Source organism: Biomphalaria glabrata (assembly GCF_947242115.1).
Source record: "Biomphalaria glabrata chromosome 14 unlocalized genomic scaffold, xgBioGlab47.1 SUPER_14_unloc_1, whole genome shotgun sequence".
Lineage (NCBI taxonomy): Eukaryota > Metazoa > Mollusca > Gastropoda > Planorbidae > Biomphalaria > Biomphalaria glabrata.
The window spans coordinates 26,464-47,123 of record NW_026602912.1 but is presented as its reverse complement, the minus strand read 5'-3'; the positions used below and the strand labels follow the sequence as shown (position 1 = coordinate 47,123).

Sequence of the window (20,660 nt, the reverse complement as noted above, 5' to 3'; positions counted from 1 at the left end):
ATTATTGAATGAGAGATTAACCTTTTACAAGACAATTGGATCAATAGTCATAAATAACACATTAGTTCACATGTTACTTCGCATTCATTTTCACCTATCCCTTGGTCTGCTGGACCGTTGGGCACCACACAAGATCTGTCAACCTTCTTTCTTCAGTCTTCTCTGTCATTTGCATTTGATAGAATTTCATTCTTATAATCTTTCGGTAAATATTTTAAAACCTGCCTTTTTACCTGCCTGGGTGGACCACTTTGGGGCCGATTTTCGGGTTTCATAAAACTGTCTTTCTAACCTTGTTTTAAAATTAATAACATGAAACATATGGGCTTGTTGTATATGTAACTAAAAAGAAAGAAAAAAAAATAATTATAACCAACACTCTGAAATGCAAACTTTTTATTTCAATATTGATTTAATTCAATTATAAGAAAAAATTTAAGTTAGTTTAATGATTGATTAATGTACAATGAAAATTTTTACTTATAAACCTTTAGTAACTAATTTCAAAACAAAAACAAATTCTAAATTTTAATGTCAAAATAATATCTCGAATTTTTGTGTTGCTCAATTTCCTCATGACATTAATATTAATATATTTTAAACATTTTATCTTATTTATCTCTCATGAGCTAATTACATAAGTAAAACTTAAGTACAGAGAATTGTATATATTTACTTAATATTTAAAAAATGGTATATAAACCGCACAATTTTTGCAGAGTTAGTACTTTGCGATATAAATAGAACTTAAAATTATATTTATATACATTTAATTTAAATAAGGAGTCGCTGGGTACATTTTAAAAGGTAATGCGGTAAAAAAAATACGCAATTGAATATATTTGAAAAAAAAATCGTTTAGAAAAAAAATCTTAGAATTGTTTTTTACTTCTATTTTAACCATTAACAAAACAATAAAAAAAATTTTTTTTTTTTCAAAAGGATAAACATACTTCTCTGTTTCATCTATACCCTACAAATATTATACAATACAAATTTATGTAATAAAGTTATTTACTAGCATACTTACAGATACAAACATAATTTCATAACTTAGTACTTTCAATCTAATTGTTTAAAAAATTAAGGAAATTCTCACGCTTAAAAGCGCATTTTAGATAAAGATTTTAACAGCAAACGATTCAAGATTTTTCAATGCAAGGATAAATTACAGAATATAAAATCATGATTTAAAAAAATAAGCATATATTTAGCATAGTTGGATTTATTAGTTTGAATCACTTATGTAATTAAATTTGTAATAGATCTAGACCATGGGCGTAGCCAGGATTTTTTTTCGGGGGGGGGGGGGGTTTTGAGGGAGTGAATCCCCCCCCCCCAGGAAAAAAATTATATGTATTTATGTATGTGTGTGTGTGTACATAATCTTTATTACATTCTGACCCTTCATTCTTTCGGAAGACGTTTATTGTGCCCTAGAATAGGTTCTTCCATGATTAGTGGAAAAATTGTACATTTCCCGACATTACTATCAAGGGGTCTGGGGGAGCGCTAGGAGCTCCCCCAGCGTGGGGCGAAGCCCCGCCGCCAAGCACTATTTCTGGTATTGAAAGCCAACAAAATGCATATTCTGAGGTATCTACAGTGCATTTTCCTGCTATTAAAAAGTTCTATTTCAAAAACCTAATGTGCTATTCTTACTGACTTAGACCCTCCCTCGTCGTTCGGCGCATTTGCCATCAAGCTGTTTCCATAAAATTGTATACTTCCCGCCATTACTAGCAAGGGGTCTGGGGGAGCGCTAGAAGCTCCCCAGCGCGGGGCGAAGCCCCGCCGCCAAGCACTATTTCTAGTATTGAAAGCCAACAAAATGCATATTCTGAGGTATCTACAGTGCATTTTCCTGCTATTAAAAAGTTTTATTTCAAAAACCTAATGTGCTATTCTTACTGTCACTGGTAATGTCTGAAGCCTCTTCCCACCTACCATGAGGACCTCCATGAATGAGTGGCGTCAAGTTGTACTAGGATATCATTGCAACTCTTCTTATGCGTAATTCATTTTGTCGGAGAACATGTCCCGCAAACCTCATGCGTCGTTCTCTCACAATCTAAGGGTCGACTCCCAGTTCGGCATAGGATTTCCTTGATCTAGACCCGATCTCTATAACTGACTCCTAAAATCTGTCTTAGCCCTCTATGTTGAGCCACATTTAGTGTTTATTCGATTTCGGTAGATGACTATTCACTGCAGTTTATTAATGGAGCCCTGCTACTGGTAAAAATGTGTAACCTCTCTTGAATACGCTCTTGGAATGAAGTGACTGTAGTTTGCTTTAGATTTTATATCGAAAAGAGAAGTTTTATCGTCAAAATCTTCTGTTGGGGGTTTTCCACCTCAAAATGCTCTGCAGGGGGATCTTAAACTCAAAACCATCTGAAGGGGTTTTAAACTTTAAAAAAAAAGCCATCTGTAGAAGAAGGGTTTAAACTCAAAACCCCCGATTGGCTTGGCTACGCTCAAATAATTTTAGTGTGTAATTTGCTTTTTTTTTATATTGAAGATGTATTTTTAGCACCAAACCCATCTGAATAGGGGTTTAAACTCAAAACCCCTTTCGGTAACGCTCATAGCATTTTGAGTGCATAATTTGCTTTTTCTTTTACACTGAAGATGTATTTTTTATCCTCAAACCCCCCTGACGGGGGGTTTAAACTCAAAACCCCTTTGACTAAGCTCTTGGATTTTAGAGTGAGTAATTTTCTTTTATTTATATTCAAGAGGTACTTTTTAGCTTCAAACTCCACTGGAGTCAAAACTGAGTCAAAACCCATTTAGCTACGCTCATAACATTTTGAGTGCTTAATTAGCTTTTTTTTATATTAAAGAGGGGGTTTATCGTAAATTTTAGACGGGGTTTTAAAATAAAAATCTTCCTGAACTGTGCTCTTGGAATAAGGGGATTTTCGTTTGCATTTTTTTTGTTTTGTTGTATAGAAGAGGGGGAGTTAACTGCAAAAACCCCAGCTAGGGGGTTTAAAACTCAAAACCCTGGTAGGGGGTTTTAAACTCGAACCCCTCTGGTAGGGGTTTTAAACTCGAACCCCCTTGGTAGGGGTTTTTAAACTCAAAACCCCTTTGGTTGTGCTGAGGCAAGTGATGGTTTAGTAATAAAATCTCACCTAAAATAAACAAAATCAAAGCAAAAAGTCAGTCACTAAATTCCGACTCCCCCCCCCCCCCCCCGAGGGGGGGGATTTCATTTCGGGGGGGGGGGGGGGTTTGAACCCCAAGAACCCCCCCCCCCTGGCTACGCCCATGATCTAGACTAACAGTAAAAAAAAATCATTTATATAAAAAGGAAGGTGGGTACGAACTGAATATAAACTCGTATCTTTAGCCTTCTCAAGTTAACTTTGTAAGCACTCTGTTAGTGAAGTTCTCATGAACATAGAAGATTGTACACTTATATATTGTTTCTATAGTCTGGTTTGGCAGACTTCAAGGACAAGTGTGGCAACGGAGAGGACTCAGCATATCCACAAATCTAAATGTCTACAGTATTGAAGTTCTCCCGTCACTCTTATATGCATCAGAGTCCTGGACCCAATATTACCGCCACATAAAAAAGTTAAACTCCTTCCACCTACGCTGTTTAAGAAGTATCCATAAGGTGCGTTGGTTCGACCGGATACCAGACACAGAAATCGCAGAGATGTCCAACATGCAAAGTATCAATGCGACGTGAAAATGTCCCAACTTCGATGGACGGGACATGTAGTCCGCATGCCAGACTATTGCCTTCGCAAACAACTAGCTTGATTTGTATTCCTTTTCTGGCTAACAAGGTGGTGATTTTTTTTTTTTATTTTATTTGCCAAAAAGAAAAAAAAGGTTGGGGGGTAGAGTTAAAAACATAAAAAAAAAATTCTGTTCAGGCTAGTGATTTTGGGGATTAGAGCCTCGTACGCTCTGATTAAAATGAGTTTAATGATAATCATTCTCAAATGAAATACAATGTATAGACATCTTTGATAATAAAAATAAAAATAAAGTACTGATAGCGATTCAACAAGGCGAATTAAAAGTGTACAACAAATACTGTCACATTTTTACAACGGAATTTTCGAAAGCCTCTAGGTACATTTCTAATGTTTGATGTTTGTGACACTGGGCTTGATGATGTCGCCATTGAAATAAATGTCTGGTTGTTTTTCTTTGTTTTGTAAGTTAACTCCTAAACAAAAGAAAGAAAAAGTATGTGGTTAGATAACTATATCTAGTCATAAAGTATGAATACTAATGATTGACTATTGTTCGTGTATGTTATAAAACATTTATAATTCCTCTTTAGTATGGGTTAATGCTTATTAGTGTGGTACGCGCTTTGGTGTGGTATCGTATCGCAATGGTCTCAAACTGTTGAGTCCATAAATTTTTTTTATGAAATATCAGAACCAAATTATTTTAGAAACATAGCAATATAATATAGCTTCATGAAAAAATTGAAAATCTTATGCTGTAATAACTGCGTTGGCAAAAAACCTCCGAAACAGCAATCTAAATAATAATGATAAGTATTATTAAAATCTTAATTATTCGTGAAGAAATGTATTTTACAATGGTTCATCACGCATTAAGAAAACAAAGTAAGAGTACAATATACTTTTACATAACATTTTTTGCTTAAACATTACAAGTTACAGTTACAATATTGATTTAATTGCTTAGAGACAAATACGTTCTTGTGTTTGTTGGCGTTATGTGATCGGTATCTTGTATTTTTTATGATGTTAAAAGTAACGGAGTATGCCTTTGAGAATTTGGTTGAGATGCTTACTTATAAAAATATAATGGATCCGATCCCTTTAATCTTACTTATAACGAAAACGATAACACTAAACACTTCGCCAAACATTCCTTTGGTCAGCTACTTCTAGTTATCTAAAACGTTGCATTGGACCATCCCGTATATTCGAATATCATTTCTCTCCCATTCGCCACAATTTTTCACGGTAACAAAAAAGCTCTGTTTATTTTGTGAGAGAGTTAATTACCAATATAACTTACCCCCCCCCACACACACACACAAATAGTTCTACATCCAATATGACTATTTTACTAAACAAAAAAAACACAAAGCAGAGCAGTGGTGGGATGATGAAGCGGTAACCCCTGAGGCCTCATCAACGAACATAAGACACAACACAACCATTGGCTCACGGAACAAAGCCGATCCTAAGAAGAAGTGTGCGAACGAATCACGCCTCTGTGGCACAAGACTGGGATTTGAACACGAGACCTCTCAGTTCGGAAAAGAATAGCTTTGTGTAGAATTAGTAAGTGTTTTGTTAGGTTGAACTAGGTTTAAACTTCAAAATATTAATGGCAATGTCTCTGATTCTGAAGATTAAGGATGAGTGCAGAGCTTAACATGACATTGCAAACCAAGTGCGACCTTCATATTTCTCAGCATCTCATGCAGACAGTAACGTCTATTTACGTTTTCGTTTTTCGACGTCTGCGCCTGTCTTCAATAAAGGCTTTCCTTTGAGTTTCCAATTGGTGTCCCATAGCCTCTGTAAGAGCTCTCCAATGATCTCTTTCTGAGGACATATACTGCCAGTTACTTTCCTCAATGCCAGTGAAGGCCAATTGGCGCACAAGTTGATCTTTTGAGCGCTTACAAGTGGCACCTCTGTTACGCCGTACTCCTTTAATCCTGCAAAAGAATCGTGCGTTCGTATCCCATGCGGTATAAGTGTCCGACCCAGCTAAGCTGTTAAATGGTAATGAGTGATTCTATACGTCCCCACCGGCCTCCAGCAGAACATAGTTATTTGTAATGTAGTCTTGTCAACGTATGTCCATTATGAAGCAAAGGGAACTTTAATGGAAGCGTTCGAGGTGTCTTTAATGTCTTTGAGCTACCATGGTAGAAAAATATATTTTAATAGAACATTTTCTTCGACGTTGGTATATATCAATTTATAAGCGAAGAATATCTATGAATTTCATAATACGCTTCGATACTTCGATATATTATAGTATGCATGATGTTGTATAAAATATTTTTTTATGTTATTATAATATTAATTAAAAGTTTTAGAATAAATTTTCAATTTATATTGAAAATTTACTGCTCCGACTTGTATGTCCTAATATAAATTGGATAAAAAAACAGAATCTTATAAATTCTTTTGCAATTTCTTTCATTTAATTAGGGAAAGCTTAACAAACGTTATGCTTGAGTGTTCCAAAATTTCATCCACCTAGCATTGTTTCTGAAACTCAAAAATATTTGTTGGCATTTTGTGAAAAGGGTGCCTAACCGAGTCCACCGCACTGGATGAAAGAAATCCCCAACAAACATGCAATAACCCACACACTACAAACACTCCGTTTCTTATGGGGGGGGGGGCTTTTTATGTCGGACTCCTGCATGGCTTATGTAGTACAAAGAAGGAATATAGGGAGTTATTCTGGGGGAGTTTTACTGGCGTGCTCAGTCTTCGGCCTCGCTTTTATCCACCAGCGTCCTAGCCAATCCTAGGATACGAGCCATAGGTACTAGGGGTGTAAAAATTTACATTTGCTTGGATCTTTCCCACACATGCAAATGACTAGCTATTTCCAGTTTAAATAGCATATTATAATTTACATTGTCCTTTTATGCAGTTTTTTTTTGCTGTTAAATTATTGCAATATATTTAAATGCAAACTTTAAGAGAAACTTAAAGTTGATATTTAACTTTAGTGCTCCGAATTAGTCATCGAAAAATAGAATTGTTGAAACCTTTTTTACAATTATATCGCAATGTTTTTAATAGTCTATTAGAGAAAATTGCGCAAATTTTACATTGTTACAAAGTCTCTCTTTTACATATTACCAAAAGATGTATATTACTTTAGTACTAAAGCCATAATGAGTTTACTAAATGTCAAAACTAAATGTCTGAACGTAACCATTTGAGAAGTTCAACTACAATGACATTCTTCCAAGGCAATAATAATAATAATGATGTCTTTTGTTCGAGTTCGAAGAAAAATGTGTAGTACTGTATTTGACGTTGATACGCAGTCCCAGCTGCAACCTACAAACCAATAATAAGCCAATAGTTTTATGCAAAAGATGCAATGTAAAACGACACGACGCGAGATATGTTTTCCAACACTGTTTTAGAACTTATGAATTTTTTTCCCAATTGCCATGTACAATAACATTTAGAGCTAAAAGAACACCAGAGCATCTGTACGGAATGGTAGTCCTTACTGGATCGCTCAGTTTCGTCATTACACAAATTTTACCAAAATAAATGTGTATATTTCCCTAAAAAATCATTCTATATGTAAAATTGAATATTGGCTTTATTTTTTAGCCTAGTATTTTTATCCCATTTGTATCGAGTGCGCTAAGATTAATTCTCAAATTCTCTTATATTGAGATCTGGGAAAAGGTTTTCGCGCTTAATTTAGACCTCATCAAGCACTTTTTGAGAAAGGATTTAAGCTAGATCCCATCCCTTGAGAGGTAGCCAATTAAATGATTTAGTCTACTCAGCCACAAATCCTTCGTCAAACAGCTGAAGTTGAACTGATTCTACTCTTCTGCCAGAAAATGTTCATAGTGAATTGAATGTTCAAATATATACCTGCATTTAGAGACTTTGATTTGAGTTAGTAAAAAAATAGTTTTGAAAAATTTAAACAAAGACTTGAATTTTTTTTGCTCATTTTGTTAAGCCAGCTAGAGCGCCTATCAATAGAGCAGTCACATAACCAGGCAACCATACACTATTTCCCTTTTTAGAGTTACCTACCTTGGCATTGAAAATAAAAACTGGACATAACATACGAACCTTCTTCTTCACGTGTAACATTTTAAATCTCTGCTAGGTATTTACACTACTTGCATTAAAATGATTTTACCCTTACAGTATTTCTCAAACTGTAGGCTGTCCTTCCCCACACCCAAATAAAAAAAAAGTTTCATATGTGTTGAGAAGGGAGGTAAAGCATAGTCTGTTAATCTATTATTCAAGGGTCAAAGAATGTTTTCCAATTTAATTATAAATTCAAGAATGAATAATAAAAAGTAAATGAAACTGCTACCAATGTTTCAAAAATAAATATTATAAGTAAGAAGAAGCTTTTAAGAGGTATAAAATGTCTTGAGTCAATGTTGATTAAAAACATTTTTAGAAGACTTTTCAAAACATATCCGTAAGTGTATAAAATGAACACATACCAACTTGTGTACATGCCTCTACATTCGGACATTTTGACATCGTTTTGTTCAAGACTTTTGTATTTGAAATAAAAGGTCCTAGACGTCTTAATTAACTCAAAGATAATCCTACAAAGATCATTACAGACGTACATGCGTTATAATAATGCTTGTCTTTGAGTCCGAACATTTATGACGAAAGCAGTATCTACATGGCTACGCAGTCCCAACTGTGAACTACATATTTTGTGTTGGTCTAGCGCAAGCATAGGCATTGTCCACCGGTGGTCCATTAAGATTTTCTTTTCGCCGTCTGCGTCTGTCCTCGGCAGCGGATTTTTTTTTGGTCTCAAATGTGTATCCCCCGCTTTTGTAAGTGACCTCTAGCTGTCTTGTTCTGAAGCCGCATGCAACCAGGTGTTCTCTTCTATGTCAGTTAAAGCAATTTGGCGCCTAAACTGGTATACTTATAAATAAATATAAATATAAGCTCGTCTTTAAAGCGTTTCCGCGGGGAACCTCTGTTATGTCGACCACCATTCAGCTCACCAAAAAAAAAAAAAAACGACTGATGTTGGCATATGTGTGTGTATATATATATATATATATATATATATATATATATATATATATATATATATATATATTGATCTTGTTAGCAGACGTGGTCTGTTTGCTGTACTTGAGAGAATTGGATGTCCAAATAAGTTAAGGAAACTAGTGTCAGCTTTTCATATATGCTGGGCACTGTACAGTTTGAAAATTCCTCCTCCAGGTCATTCTCCATTACTAGCGGTGTAAAACAAGGATGTATACTGGCCCCTACACTATTTGGCATCTTCTTCTCAGTTGTACTAACCAGTGCTTTTAAATCCCTGGAAGAAGGAATATATATCCATAGCAGATCCGATGGAAGGCTCTTTAACTTGGCACGTCTTAAAGCCAAAACGAAAAGATATTATATCTAGATTAGAGAGCTGCTGTTCGCCATGACGTGGCACTCACATCTTATTCACAAAGCTAGTGAAGGCCTTGGCAGCTGCTTGTCAAGAGTTTAGCCTTACAATAAGTCTCTCCAAGACCGAAATCCAGGAACAAGATGTCACAGAAATACCTGTGATACATATTGGGAACCACACCTTTACGGTGGTACAGAAATTTACCTACGTGGGATCAACTATTGCCAGTAACCTAGATTTAGACTTCGAGCTGACAAAAAAAATAGGAAAACCTTCTACAACATTGGCAAAACTCTCTGACTGCGTATGGGAAAATGCCAAATTGACCACAGCAACCGACATCCTAGTCTACAATGCCTATGTAGTGAGCACTCTTCTTTAGGCAGTGAAAGCTGGTCAACATACATGTACCAAGAGCACAAATTGAATAGTTTCCACTTGCTCTGCCTGAGACGCATAATGCGCATCTCTTGGAGGGACCATGTCTCCAACCAGGAAGTTTTGAGATTGGCCAATATGAACAGCATGTATGCTCTTTGATACAAAAAAGACTACGCTGGCTCGGACATGTCAACCGCATGCCAGATGGTAGAATCCCGAAAGACATTTTATATGCTGAGCTTGTGGAGGGAGTCAGATACAAGAGTCGCCCAAGACTAACCTATGAACATGTCTGCAAGCGAAACATGAGAGCCACAGATATAAAGGAAAGTATGTGGAAAGAAATAGCCAAAGACAGGAGTGCATGGAGACACGCTGTGCGTGCTGGGACGATCTTCGCTAAGAGCTAATGAAACGAAGCGGCCTTAATCAAGAGGGAAAAAAAAAGAAAGCTGCCCTGTCCGCTAGTCCTAAATCAGATGTATATACATGCACGAATTATGGCAAAGTCTACCGCTCTAGAATTGGCTTGATTAGCCACAGCAGATTCTGTACCGTCTCAAGACGAAACCAATACCAGTGTCTCATCTGGGCGCATCCATCGCCTTCCGAGACCAAAGAGAGTCATATTTCTATCTATCTATCTATCTATCTATCTATCTATCTATCTATCTATCTATCTATCTATCTATCTATCTATCTATCTATCTATCTATCTATCTATCTATCTATCTATCTATTTATCTCTCTCTCTCTCTCTCTATATATATATATATATATATATATATATTCTTCTTTCATACATTCGTGGTAGCTGATAGCACACTGTGAGACCACCTGGTGGTTAACGGTTGCAAATAAAACTTTTCTCCTTGTGTTATGATATACAAATCTATATTTGAGAAACACTGTCTAGTAACATAGTAACGCTACCTGTAACACTCGTACAGTTTTCATATCCCGCGTCGAATGTCTTTGATTGGGTTACTTTCAAAATTGCTGTATTTAGATCATCAGAATGACAAACTGTAAAGCCTGACAACTGAAGTTTATTCACATTGGAATATGAATCTAGGCAGAAAAAAAAGGAAAATACTATAACTAAAAATTCAATACAATGCTTTTCAAACTGTCATATGTCTGTAAAAAAAAAACAAAAGTAAAGAATTCTCTTTTCATTACATATCTTAAAAGTTTTAGTACTGCCAATATCATTAGGATTTAAAAGATATATTTTTTATTATAATAAATGCAATAATCAACTTTATGAGAAAATATTTCAATGACATGCTACTAGTCAGGCATTATTAATTACACATAACATTCATACGTAATATATGTAACTTTGTGCATGTTTATGTCTTAATATAATGGATGGTTAAAAAGAAAACTATCAAAGTTTTCAGGAAAAAAATACTCAGGAATTGTTATTTAAAATTTTTATTATACACATTGCATACACGTAAAATGTTCAGTAAAAAAGCTTACTAAATCAGCAGGCGTTATAAAATAATGAATCATCACGAGTGCAAAGAAGAAATATAATATAATTATAATGTTCATTTGAAATGGTATCAACAGATTCAAAGACCGCATCACAAAGCAAGAGATGATACAGGGTTACTGCATCAATTGGACCCCATGATGACCTGCTAACTATCGTAAAAATGGGAAGCTAAAAATCTATGGACATATTATAAGATCATCGGGGTTCGCAAAGACTTTCCTTTAGGGAACAGTACCAGGAAAAAGAAGAAGAGAGACAAAGAAAGCAATGGGAGGACTACGTAAAAGATTTGACGGGCCTGCCATTGAAAGAGGTTCTAACTAAGGCTAAAGACAGAGAGGAATGGAGAAAGACTGTCGACGAATTTTGCATGGTGCAACAGACTAAGAGATAGGTAAAAGTAAAGGTAAAATCAACAAATTTAACAAAGAACATCTTATTATCAATAGTCTAAACAATGGTGATGCAAGACAAAGACGGCTATATTTTCGACAGTTCATCACACAGATAACTATTAACAGTAAACGTTAAGTGTGATTTGTAATAATCGAGAATTGAGGGACTATACTAAAATGGGACTATCAGGGTGTGTATTGTTATATGTAAAATAATGCAATAATTTCCATTTTTAGCGGTCCCCGAAAGTGAACAAGCCTCTATTAGTTTTGTGTAGAATGTCTATCCATTCGTGCTTCCCTCCCATCGTCTCTTCCTAGTACTGTTCCTGGAAGAAAGGTCTTAGTGAGCCCAATGTCTGTGTTAATCCTCTTTCTATTCTCTTCTTTCGGTCTTTGTAAATTACACATTGAAGCCTTGAATACATATACATATTAAAAATATTAAAACTAACAATGCAACAGAATCGGCAACACTTTTGGCAATAACAAGTTGGTTCTTTTTTGTACCTACGGAGATAGGGTTGTAGTTATTATAAGTTTTTAGTTCATAGTTTCTGATATTTTTTTTTGAAAATATTTGTTGTAAAATGTTTTACATGTTTCGGATGTTCCTTCAGAGTTGAAGATAATTACTTCCTAGTCCAAACCTCCCGCACTTTCGTAGGACCAGCACTTTCATAGAACCCGCGCTAATTCTAGGTGTATAAATTATTACAAAATTTTATAGCTTTTAGTGACTGGTGAATACTACTTGTTCTCCCCCACTCCTCTTTTTTGCGCCTCTAAAATTACTTGGGGTAACTCTAGTCCTTTCGATTTGCAGAAATAAAAAAGTGACCTTTCCATTACTTGGTGTCCGAACTGTTGAAGCATGAAGAGAAAATTATATATATATATAGATAGATAGATAGAATAAAATATAAACAGAGAGATAGAATACAATAATAAGCTTGTGAACGTGAATCTTAAGAAAACACATGCAGTCATGTTGATTATGTTAAAGTTAACAAAACTTTCAATTAGTGATATGTCAGTGGTGAGTAAGATAGTAACAATGAAATATGTTGAAACTATAGTAAACGATTCTAAAGGAATAGTAATAACACTTTCTATTAACAGCAAGATTCAGATACAATACATGCTTTGAAACAAAGAAAGTATTACCACCAATATTACTCTTTAGTCTAGGTAAAGTAAGTGTATAAATCATAGTGTTGTTGATTTCTGTTACTAAAAATACAAAATGGTTATAATTACACAAGTGTGCAGCGTTTGAATTGTAAAATTTAGCGTTATTGAAAACATTTAAAACTTGGTTTTTCTTCCGTTTAGAAAAGCAATATTAATGGCTTATGATCCAGTCCTATGTGTTTTAGCTTTCGTCACAATCGTCTCGAGCTTGAATCTCGATCCATTTATGTTTGAGGTTAAGGCTAGACGTAAAGGTTTTCATTTCTAAAAGTCAATTAAAATGTTTTAAACAAAACAATTAGTTTTGATTAGTCATGCTATTCGATATGTATATGTAACCCTACATCTTAGATATAAACATAATAAAAAATGTGCCATTAGAAATATATTTTTCAATTGTTTTCGTTTAGCTTTCTCAATGTGTTATGATCGTATCACTTGTCTGGACCCAATGCAAAAGGAGGCGGGAAGATGGGGGTATCTTGGTGAGTGTTTACACGATCGGTTTTTAAATCCATCAAAAATGTTCACTCAGGGCTTAAGAGTCCTCAAGGGGACTAATTTAACTTATACCACCACATCTGGCATGTACGATTTCTTTTCCTTGTTTAAGATGCCAAACAAAGTAATTAATTACAAATAGTTAATTAATTAATTAATTAGTTAATTTTTAAAATTGATTATTGTGTTTTCAAATAAAATAAATAATTGTGCAAAATTTCAGCTTAATCCGAGATTGGTAGTTGGAGAAATGATGTGTACAAACTTTTACCAGACTTGTGATTGCAGAATGCCAAAAGGTAGCATATAAACTTCTCCCAGATAATCCCCCCCCCACACACACACAAACAAGAGATATGACCATAGCACTTTCAGCTCGTTTTCAACTGGTATCTGTTTAAGGAGATTGGTTAAAAAGTGTTACCCAAAAAGACATTTCAATAAATCTATTTAATCCGATTGTACCCCTCTCTCTCAAGTCAGATTTTTGTGTCAGAAATTTGTTACACTTTGTTGTTGAGGAAAAAACAAAACAGACCCACTAAACATTTTTTGTCAATTAACATGAAGATAACAACGGTCACACCCATTTCAGAAGTATATGCTTAACATGTGTTCACCTTCACCTAACCTATCCCTTAGTACTTTGAACCATTAGGATACCACATAAGATCTGTTAACCGTCTTTCTCCATTTCTTTCTGTCCTTTGCCTTGGATAGAATTGTATTCAATGACAGGCCTGTCATTTGATGTTGTCTTTCCATCGCTTCTTCTGCCTTCCTCCTCTTCTTTTTTCCAGATACTGTTACCTATAGGAGGGTCTTTTGGGAGCGCTGAATAACTTATGAGGTGATCATTAAGTTTAAGTTGGACACTATTTTTTTTGACATGTGAAATTTCAGTGTCCACAATAGGTTGAATTGAGCCCTATCGTCAGGATAATCCATTCTTCCCTCTTAACATGCAAGTGAAAGCTTGGTACCAGTGCTTTGCCTATATCACGGTGAGTGAGCTAACAGAGCTATTCCTAGCACTAAGGAATGTTTTTTGATTTCTTTCTAAGGGGGACATGTTGCTAGTATAATTTTGAGAAGCGCTGTCTTAAATAAAGCTAGCCGGATCTTAATAGTCAAGATGAAAACAAAAGACTAGATTGTCAATAATGATTTAAGTAATAATTTTCCCCTGTATGGGCATTCCGTTGTGCCACTACTAAAACAATGCCTGCTAATCATGAGAGACATCCGTTTTTCTAAACATCTTTGTATGATTTCTTCTCGGAAAAAAAAGGACACAAAGAAAAAGAAAAAAAAATATAGATGTATAAAAAAAATAGATGTATGACCAGTGGCGGACTGGCTATATTGGCATTCGGGCAAACGCCCGGTGAACCGGTATCAAAAAGGGGCCGGTAGTACCACAGTAATCGTCTTCTTTTTTTAAATCACGTCAGTATTTTATAAGATAAGGGCCGCATGGATGTCATTAAGGCACGTATTAAATTGTTAAAGGTTTTATATAATTCTTTTACAAAGACGCCCTCTGAGCGAAGTATCTATAATCAGAGTATGCATGTGTACAGCTATTGATACATTATCAAACTTAACAGAATGACTTTGATGACAGAACTAGAATTGAATTTTCATCGTATCATAAACATAGGCCAGATAGTATAGAAATGCCTGAGACGATTGTGACACCCATTCCTCTCTGTGTATGACAAAAATAAAATGTTTTTAAAAAGATGATGATTTAAAGCGCATACATTCAAACAGATTGGGTCTAATGAAAACTGGAGTCTTGAATTTCAGGTTATTAAAACTCTTCTAATTTCACATGTCATAACAATTTAAAGTACAGACGTATGTTGACCTTTGACAATAGACGCATCTATAGATTGGAAGGTCTAAAAGCGGCAAGATACGAAAAAAAACAACAACATAATAATATAAATAAGAGATGGTTCTTGTAGTTTTTTTTTTTATTATTTATCGTTGTCTTTTTAGATGCATCTTATCAACCATTTCACGGCGAAAATTTCCTTTGACACTCTAATGTGCCCTAAGATTATTTTAAGGATTTGTATCATAGCACAGAAGAGAATAATGTAAAGCATAGATGTAGCCAGGATTATTAATCCCTCTCGCCCCCGATGTATATATATATTGTTAGTGAGTGTGAAAGAAATTAATCTTTATTTCATTCTGACCCTTCATTCTTTCGTTAGACGTTTAGTTTAATGGAGTTAGTTGAAAGATTGTAGACACCCGGCCCCTTGCCAGGTAGGGGGTCTGGAGGAGAGCTGCGAGCTCCGCCAGTTGCGTTCCGAAAAAGGCCCCGCCTCAAAGCACTATTTCCGGTATTTAAAAAAAAATACTATTCTGAGGTATCTACAGTGCATTTTCCTGCTATTACAAATTTTTAGTTCAAGAACCAAATCCGCTATTCACTGCACTTTATTAATGGAGCCCAGCAACTGGTACAAATGTGTAACCCCTCATGGCTACGTTCATGGAATTTGGTGACTGTAGTTTGCTTTAGATCTTATATTAAAATGGACGTTTTTATAGTCAAAACCATCTGTTTGGGGGGGGGGGGTTAAAATAAAAAAAATTACTGGAGTTTTTTTTTTTTTAACAAACTTAAAACCCCTTTAACGACACACATAGAATTTGGTCACTGTTGTTTGCTTTATAATAATATTGAAGATGGGTTTTTTAACCTCTAAACTACCTGTGGGGGGTTTCTAAACTCAAAACCATCTGGAGGGGGTTTTAACGTAAAGTTCGAGTGAGGGTGGGGGTTAAACTCTTGAATACGCGTATATAATTTTGTTTGTGTTGTTTGTTTTAAATTTATAATTAAGAGGTGGTTTTTAGCCTTGTAGAGGTGTTTTTAAACACAAAACGCCTCTTGGCTACGCTCATAGAATCTGGTGACTGTTATATGTTTGGTCTTAGGTGGTTTTATCATTTAAAAATATTCGGAGAGGATTTTAAACTCAAAATCCTCCTTGGCTACGCTCATGGAAATTCGTGATTGTAGTTTGTATTTTTTCTTTTTATATAAGAGGTGGTTTTAACCTCAAAATTCCCTGGAAGAGAATTTTTAAACTCTTAACCATTTGCCTGTTTAAAATTAAAATCTCACCTGAAATAAACAACATCAAAGCAGGAAGGAATTTCATTTTGGTGTGTGGGTTGAACCCCAACCCCCATGGCTACGCTCATGATGTAAAGACTACATCATTTTCTTTTCATAGATTTCTTTTTTTTTTCACAGGGAAGCATATAGAGCAAAGCCCTGACAATTTCTCAATTTCCGACCAAACATATTGTAAGATACAATAAAATTAGATCAATTTATTGGTCCAAACAAATAGAAATTCAGTTTAACTACAACTGTCCACCTTAGTATAACTAATACAACAATAACACTAAAGATGAAAACAAGAGCAGCATTTACACACAAAACCCTGACACACATAGTCATACATACACTAAGTGCTTTTTCAATTTGTTGTCTTTGTATTGTGTATGTGTACATCAGTGTTATCTGTTTATGCTACAATTGTCACACTTAATTGACTAATTAACTTCATCAAATTTAGCAGTCACACACTAGAATGAGTTGAACTCCTGTGTGTGTGAGTCTCACTGAGCAGCAGTGAAGTGTGTTTGTTTCAAGTATGTTCAGGAAGTAGAGAGTGGTGTGTACTAGTAGGATAAGAAGTTCCCAGTAAAACAGGGGCTCTTTAACACTAACAACGTCGTCCGCTTGACGAACACGTTTTACGTTTGCGACCCTTAACTCTCAAACTCTTCAGTCAACAGGGTGAACTCTGCACTATTCTCCGCCCAAAAATTTCCCTGCAAGAATTTCTTTCTCATTGCCTCCAAAAAGTTATATTTTATCATAAAAAAAAAAGATTACAAAGAAAGTTTGTGTTATCACACAAACTCAGAGGGGGCCACCATCGTCTTGTTTTGATCGTTGAACGTAATAGTATTGAAAAATCATATGGCACTAAAATAGAAATAATAAAATTAAATATTTTTCTCTTTTAAAGTTTAAATTTTTCAAAATGAATTTTTATCAAACACAAATACTTTTTCAATTACAACTTGTTGTTTTTCATATATTCCTTACGTAAAGTTCCCCTTACAGACCTAGTGATCTATGAGGCAGATAATGTGTAAGTCACTAGTTTCTGTTTCTATGGCCCACTGTTAACGAGAGTGTAATGAGGCCAGCAAAAGGACTAATAAATTTATTTTTCCCCAACTAATGTCAGGTACCTATTAGAGCTGGATCGAATCAGAGGCGCACTGAAGATCCCGAATGTAAAAATCCCAGTCTTTACCAGAATTCAAACCTAGGACCCCCAGTTCGGAAGACAAGCGCTTTACCACTCAGCCACCGCGCCTCCATATATTCATTGAGTAAACTTATATTATTGTAAATAAAAATTATTAACCTTATCCATACATTCAAATTAATAAAATGTTACATGTAATAAAGAAAAACTAAAGAAAAGATTTATTTTTTTTATAAAATTAGATAAATTAGTATCACGAAAAGGTAGGTAGTGAGCAAGAGATGAATTGGGTCACTTTTCCCCTCGCAGAAAAAAAAAAATAATTACATTTCCCTCTTCCATTTGTCAAATAAACTAGATGTAGATCTAACTTTTTATCAGACGTATTTGCGAACGAGTCGGCTAAAACTCATTCTTTTAAGTTGTCTTTTTATTAAATCTCCGTTAGCCGAATGTTTCCGTGTTTCTTGCGTCATTTTTTGTACCATCCTAGTCTGTAGAGCATATTTATTTGCATTGTGCTTGATAGCCGAAGGATCATCCTTATTTACAGATAGTTGTTTTGCGAATGGATTATTCTGTTCACGCAAAAGACATAAAGAGTATTGATGTATTTATGTAAGAAAGACAGACTTAAAGTCATAATTGCGAATACTTATTAATCTGTCGTTATTAAAAAATAAGTATTAATTTGAACTTGTTGCAGACCCGAACATAGCTTGCACGATCCTACTACATAGAAAATAAAACGACAGAATTAATACTGAAACATGGATTCTGTACCCCAAAAAAAAAAAAAACAACGATTTTTTTTATTTTTCCTTTACATCCCTCTTGCCTGCATTTCCCATTCCACAGTTTTAGAAAGGCTTTTAAAAAAACTGACTCATTAATTGCCACTTGAATTATCAGCAGAAATAAAACGTGCACTTACAACTCTCATTCAATGTTTGTTCCTGCTTCGTTCAGTTTAAATCCTTTTAAGATATAAACTATTCAATTTTTTATTCAACATTGTTAAAGTACATTATAAGAGCGACGAAACATTATCAATTATGACTTACATTTTAATTTTTAAATAGTGAAAACCCGTGGCAGGATTTTATTGGGGGCCTATTCGATTTTTTTCAAAAGCTTCGCTTATACATTTCATTAAATAGTTATAATTAATAATACTTATATTTAAAAAGCATGACATTTATGAGGTAAAGGAGAGTACCTTTATATTGTATAACATTTCATTCAATTTAAAAAAAAATAATTAATATACACATTCTAAAAACGCTGTCCTTAATTCCGGAGCAGTTATTATATATTACAAGCGCGCTGCAAGCGAACACACTTTCGCCAACCGTAAGCCAACTATTGTTAAAATGAAAAACAAAACAGAGAGAGAGAGAAACAAAACAATAAACAACTTAAAAGTTTCTGACCCGTATAAATGCCTATATTTTTAAATATCTCTTTTGGAGACCCCGGGGACTGAAGCTCCAACTGCCCTCTCTTGAAAAAAAAAAATCCGGCCTCTCGTTTGCATAGAGTAACTTTTATGCTTATAGCAATCACAGAACTCTACGTTCCATTTTTAGACCTTATGGTCTATGTGGCAGATGTTGTGAATGTCATAGGCTTTTGTGGCCTTAGGCTAACGAGGGTGTCATGTGGCCAGCACAACGACCAACATCCTTTATTTTTCCCCAAATAATGTCAGGTACCTATTAAACCTGGGTGGACTTTGAGGTGTCAGAGATCCCGAAAGTATTTATTCCCAAGGATTCGAACCCGAGACTCCCAGTTCAGGAGCCAAGCGCTTTACCGCTCAGCCACTATAGGCCAATCTATTTTATTAATCAGGTTTCCTTTTTGCATTTAGAAGCTGAGCTAACATAACTCTGCTCGAGTTGGGATTGAAACTCGAGCCCGCTTGATAGAAAGTCAAGAGACTTGTTTCACTTAGCCACACTTTACACACTGTATACCAAATAACAAGTAGGATAAGTACAATAGAATGTCCCAATTTTGACGCCCATGCAAATTGCGATCTGTTACAACTCATTTTTGAGCATTCGTCTCATCATAGTAACAAAAAAAGATGGCGAGAGTGTAAAGTCTATTTCTAGATTGTATTTTACTTGTTTTAATTTTCGACGAATAGAGCAATTCTGGTTTTTAATTTGGCACTGTATCTCTAAGCACATCTGTTTAGATATTTTGTTTATTTAGTATTTTAATTTTCTAACGTAAGATTTGTATTCTCATGTTTTTTTTTAAGGCATTCAATGATTTTAAAGTAAGTAAATGGAACTTCCGGTCTCTAATTGTAATAAAGATATGTAGAGACATTTTATATTTCAGCAAAACGAATAAAATTTTTTAAAAAATGGAGTATATTTAAATTTACCTTTTTTATTATGACATAGAAATCTGTGCGAGAAGATAAAAAAAATAATTGTTTTAAAGATGAATAAATATTACTTTTAAAATATTCTTAACCATTTGTAAATTAAAACAAAATCAGCATTTATTTATGATCTAAAGACATTTCCTAAAATCAATAGTCTACACAGAACAACATCCATGTTTATAAATCGCATAATGATGCTAACTTATTTAAAGTAGTAAAGTAGTAAATTATTTGTTTCCCTAAAGGAATTTTATATTGATTAAATAGATGATCATTCTAAACTTCTTGAAACTATTATTTAAAATATATTATCTAAACAAAATATGTATTAAGGCATTATCTTCAAGCTTAAAGATGGGGATTGCTGTTGAGTACAATATTTAACGTGACAATGCAAACCCAGTTGAGATCTATACATTTTGTCACATTGATACACAAAGAGTCATTATACGCAAGGTTAACATGTAAAATGCCGTAGCAAGCCAAGTAAAATATATAAATACTTCAAAATAAAACCTTATATTAAGTGAAATTGTATTAAATATTTGGACTCAATGATGTAATCAATTTGTAATAGATCTAGGAAAAACAATTACACCTTTTGCAATTGAAAAAGTGGTTATTAATTGATTTTTATTTAGAGCTATTTGTCTGCTTTTAGCATACTTAATGCGCCATTGTCTAATCAATTGTGTGGACCAGCTGGAGGGTGGGGAAGAATGGAGTGTCTGTGAGAAGGTTTCTGTGCTGGGACTTCAAAAATATAGTATCATAAGTTGCTTGACCTGAATTCAAACTCGAATGTTTAAGGC

General features: G+C 34.6%; 1 protein-coding gene across 1 annotated transcript in view; it reads right to left on the bottom strand.

The window, feature by feature from the left end:
• Positions 1-381: 381 nt before the first annotated feature.
• LOC129924087 (uncharacterized) overlaps positions 382-20,660 on the bottom strand; it is a 43,658-nt gene continuing 23,379 nt past the window's right edge. The window contains exons 9-12 of the mRNA XM_056017898.1: positions 19,846-19,868; positions 12,598-12,663; positions 10,462-10,599; positions 382-4,198 (exon numbers count right to left, since the gene is read on the bottom strand). Coding sequence (XP_055873873.1) covers positions 4,110-4,198; positions 10,462-10,599; positions 12,598-12,663; positions 19,846-19,868 — 316 coding nt within the window. The 3' untranslated portion in view covers positions 382-4,109. The remainder of the gene's footprint in view (positions 4,199-10,461; positions 10,600-12,597; positions 12,664-19,845; positions 19,869-20,660) is intronic.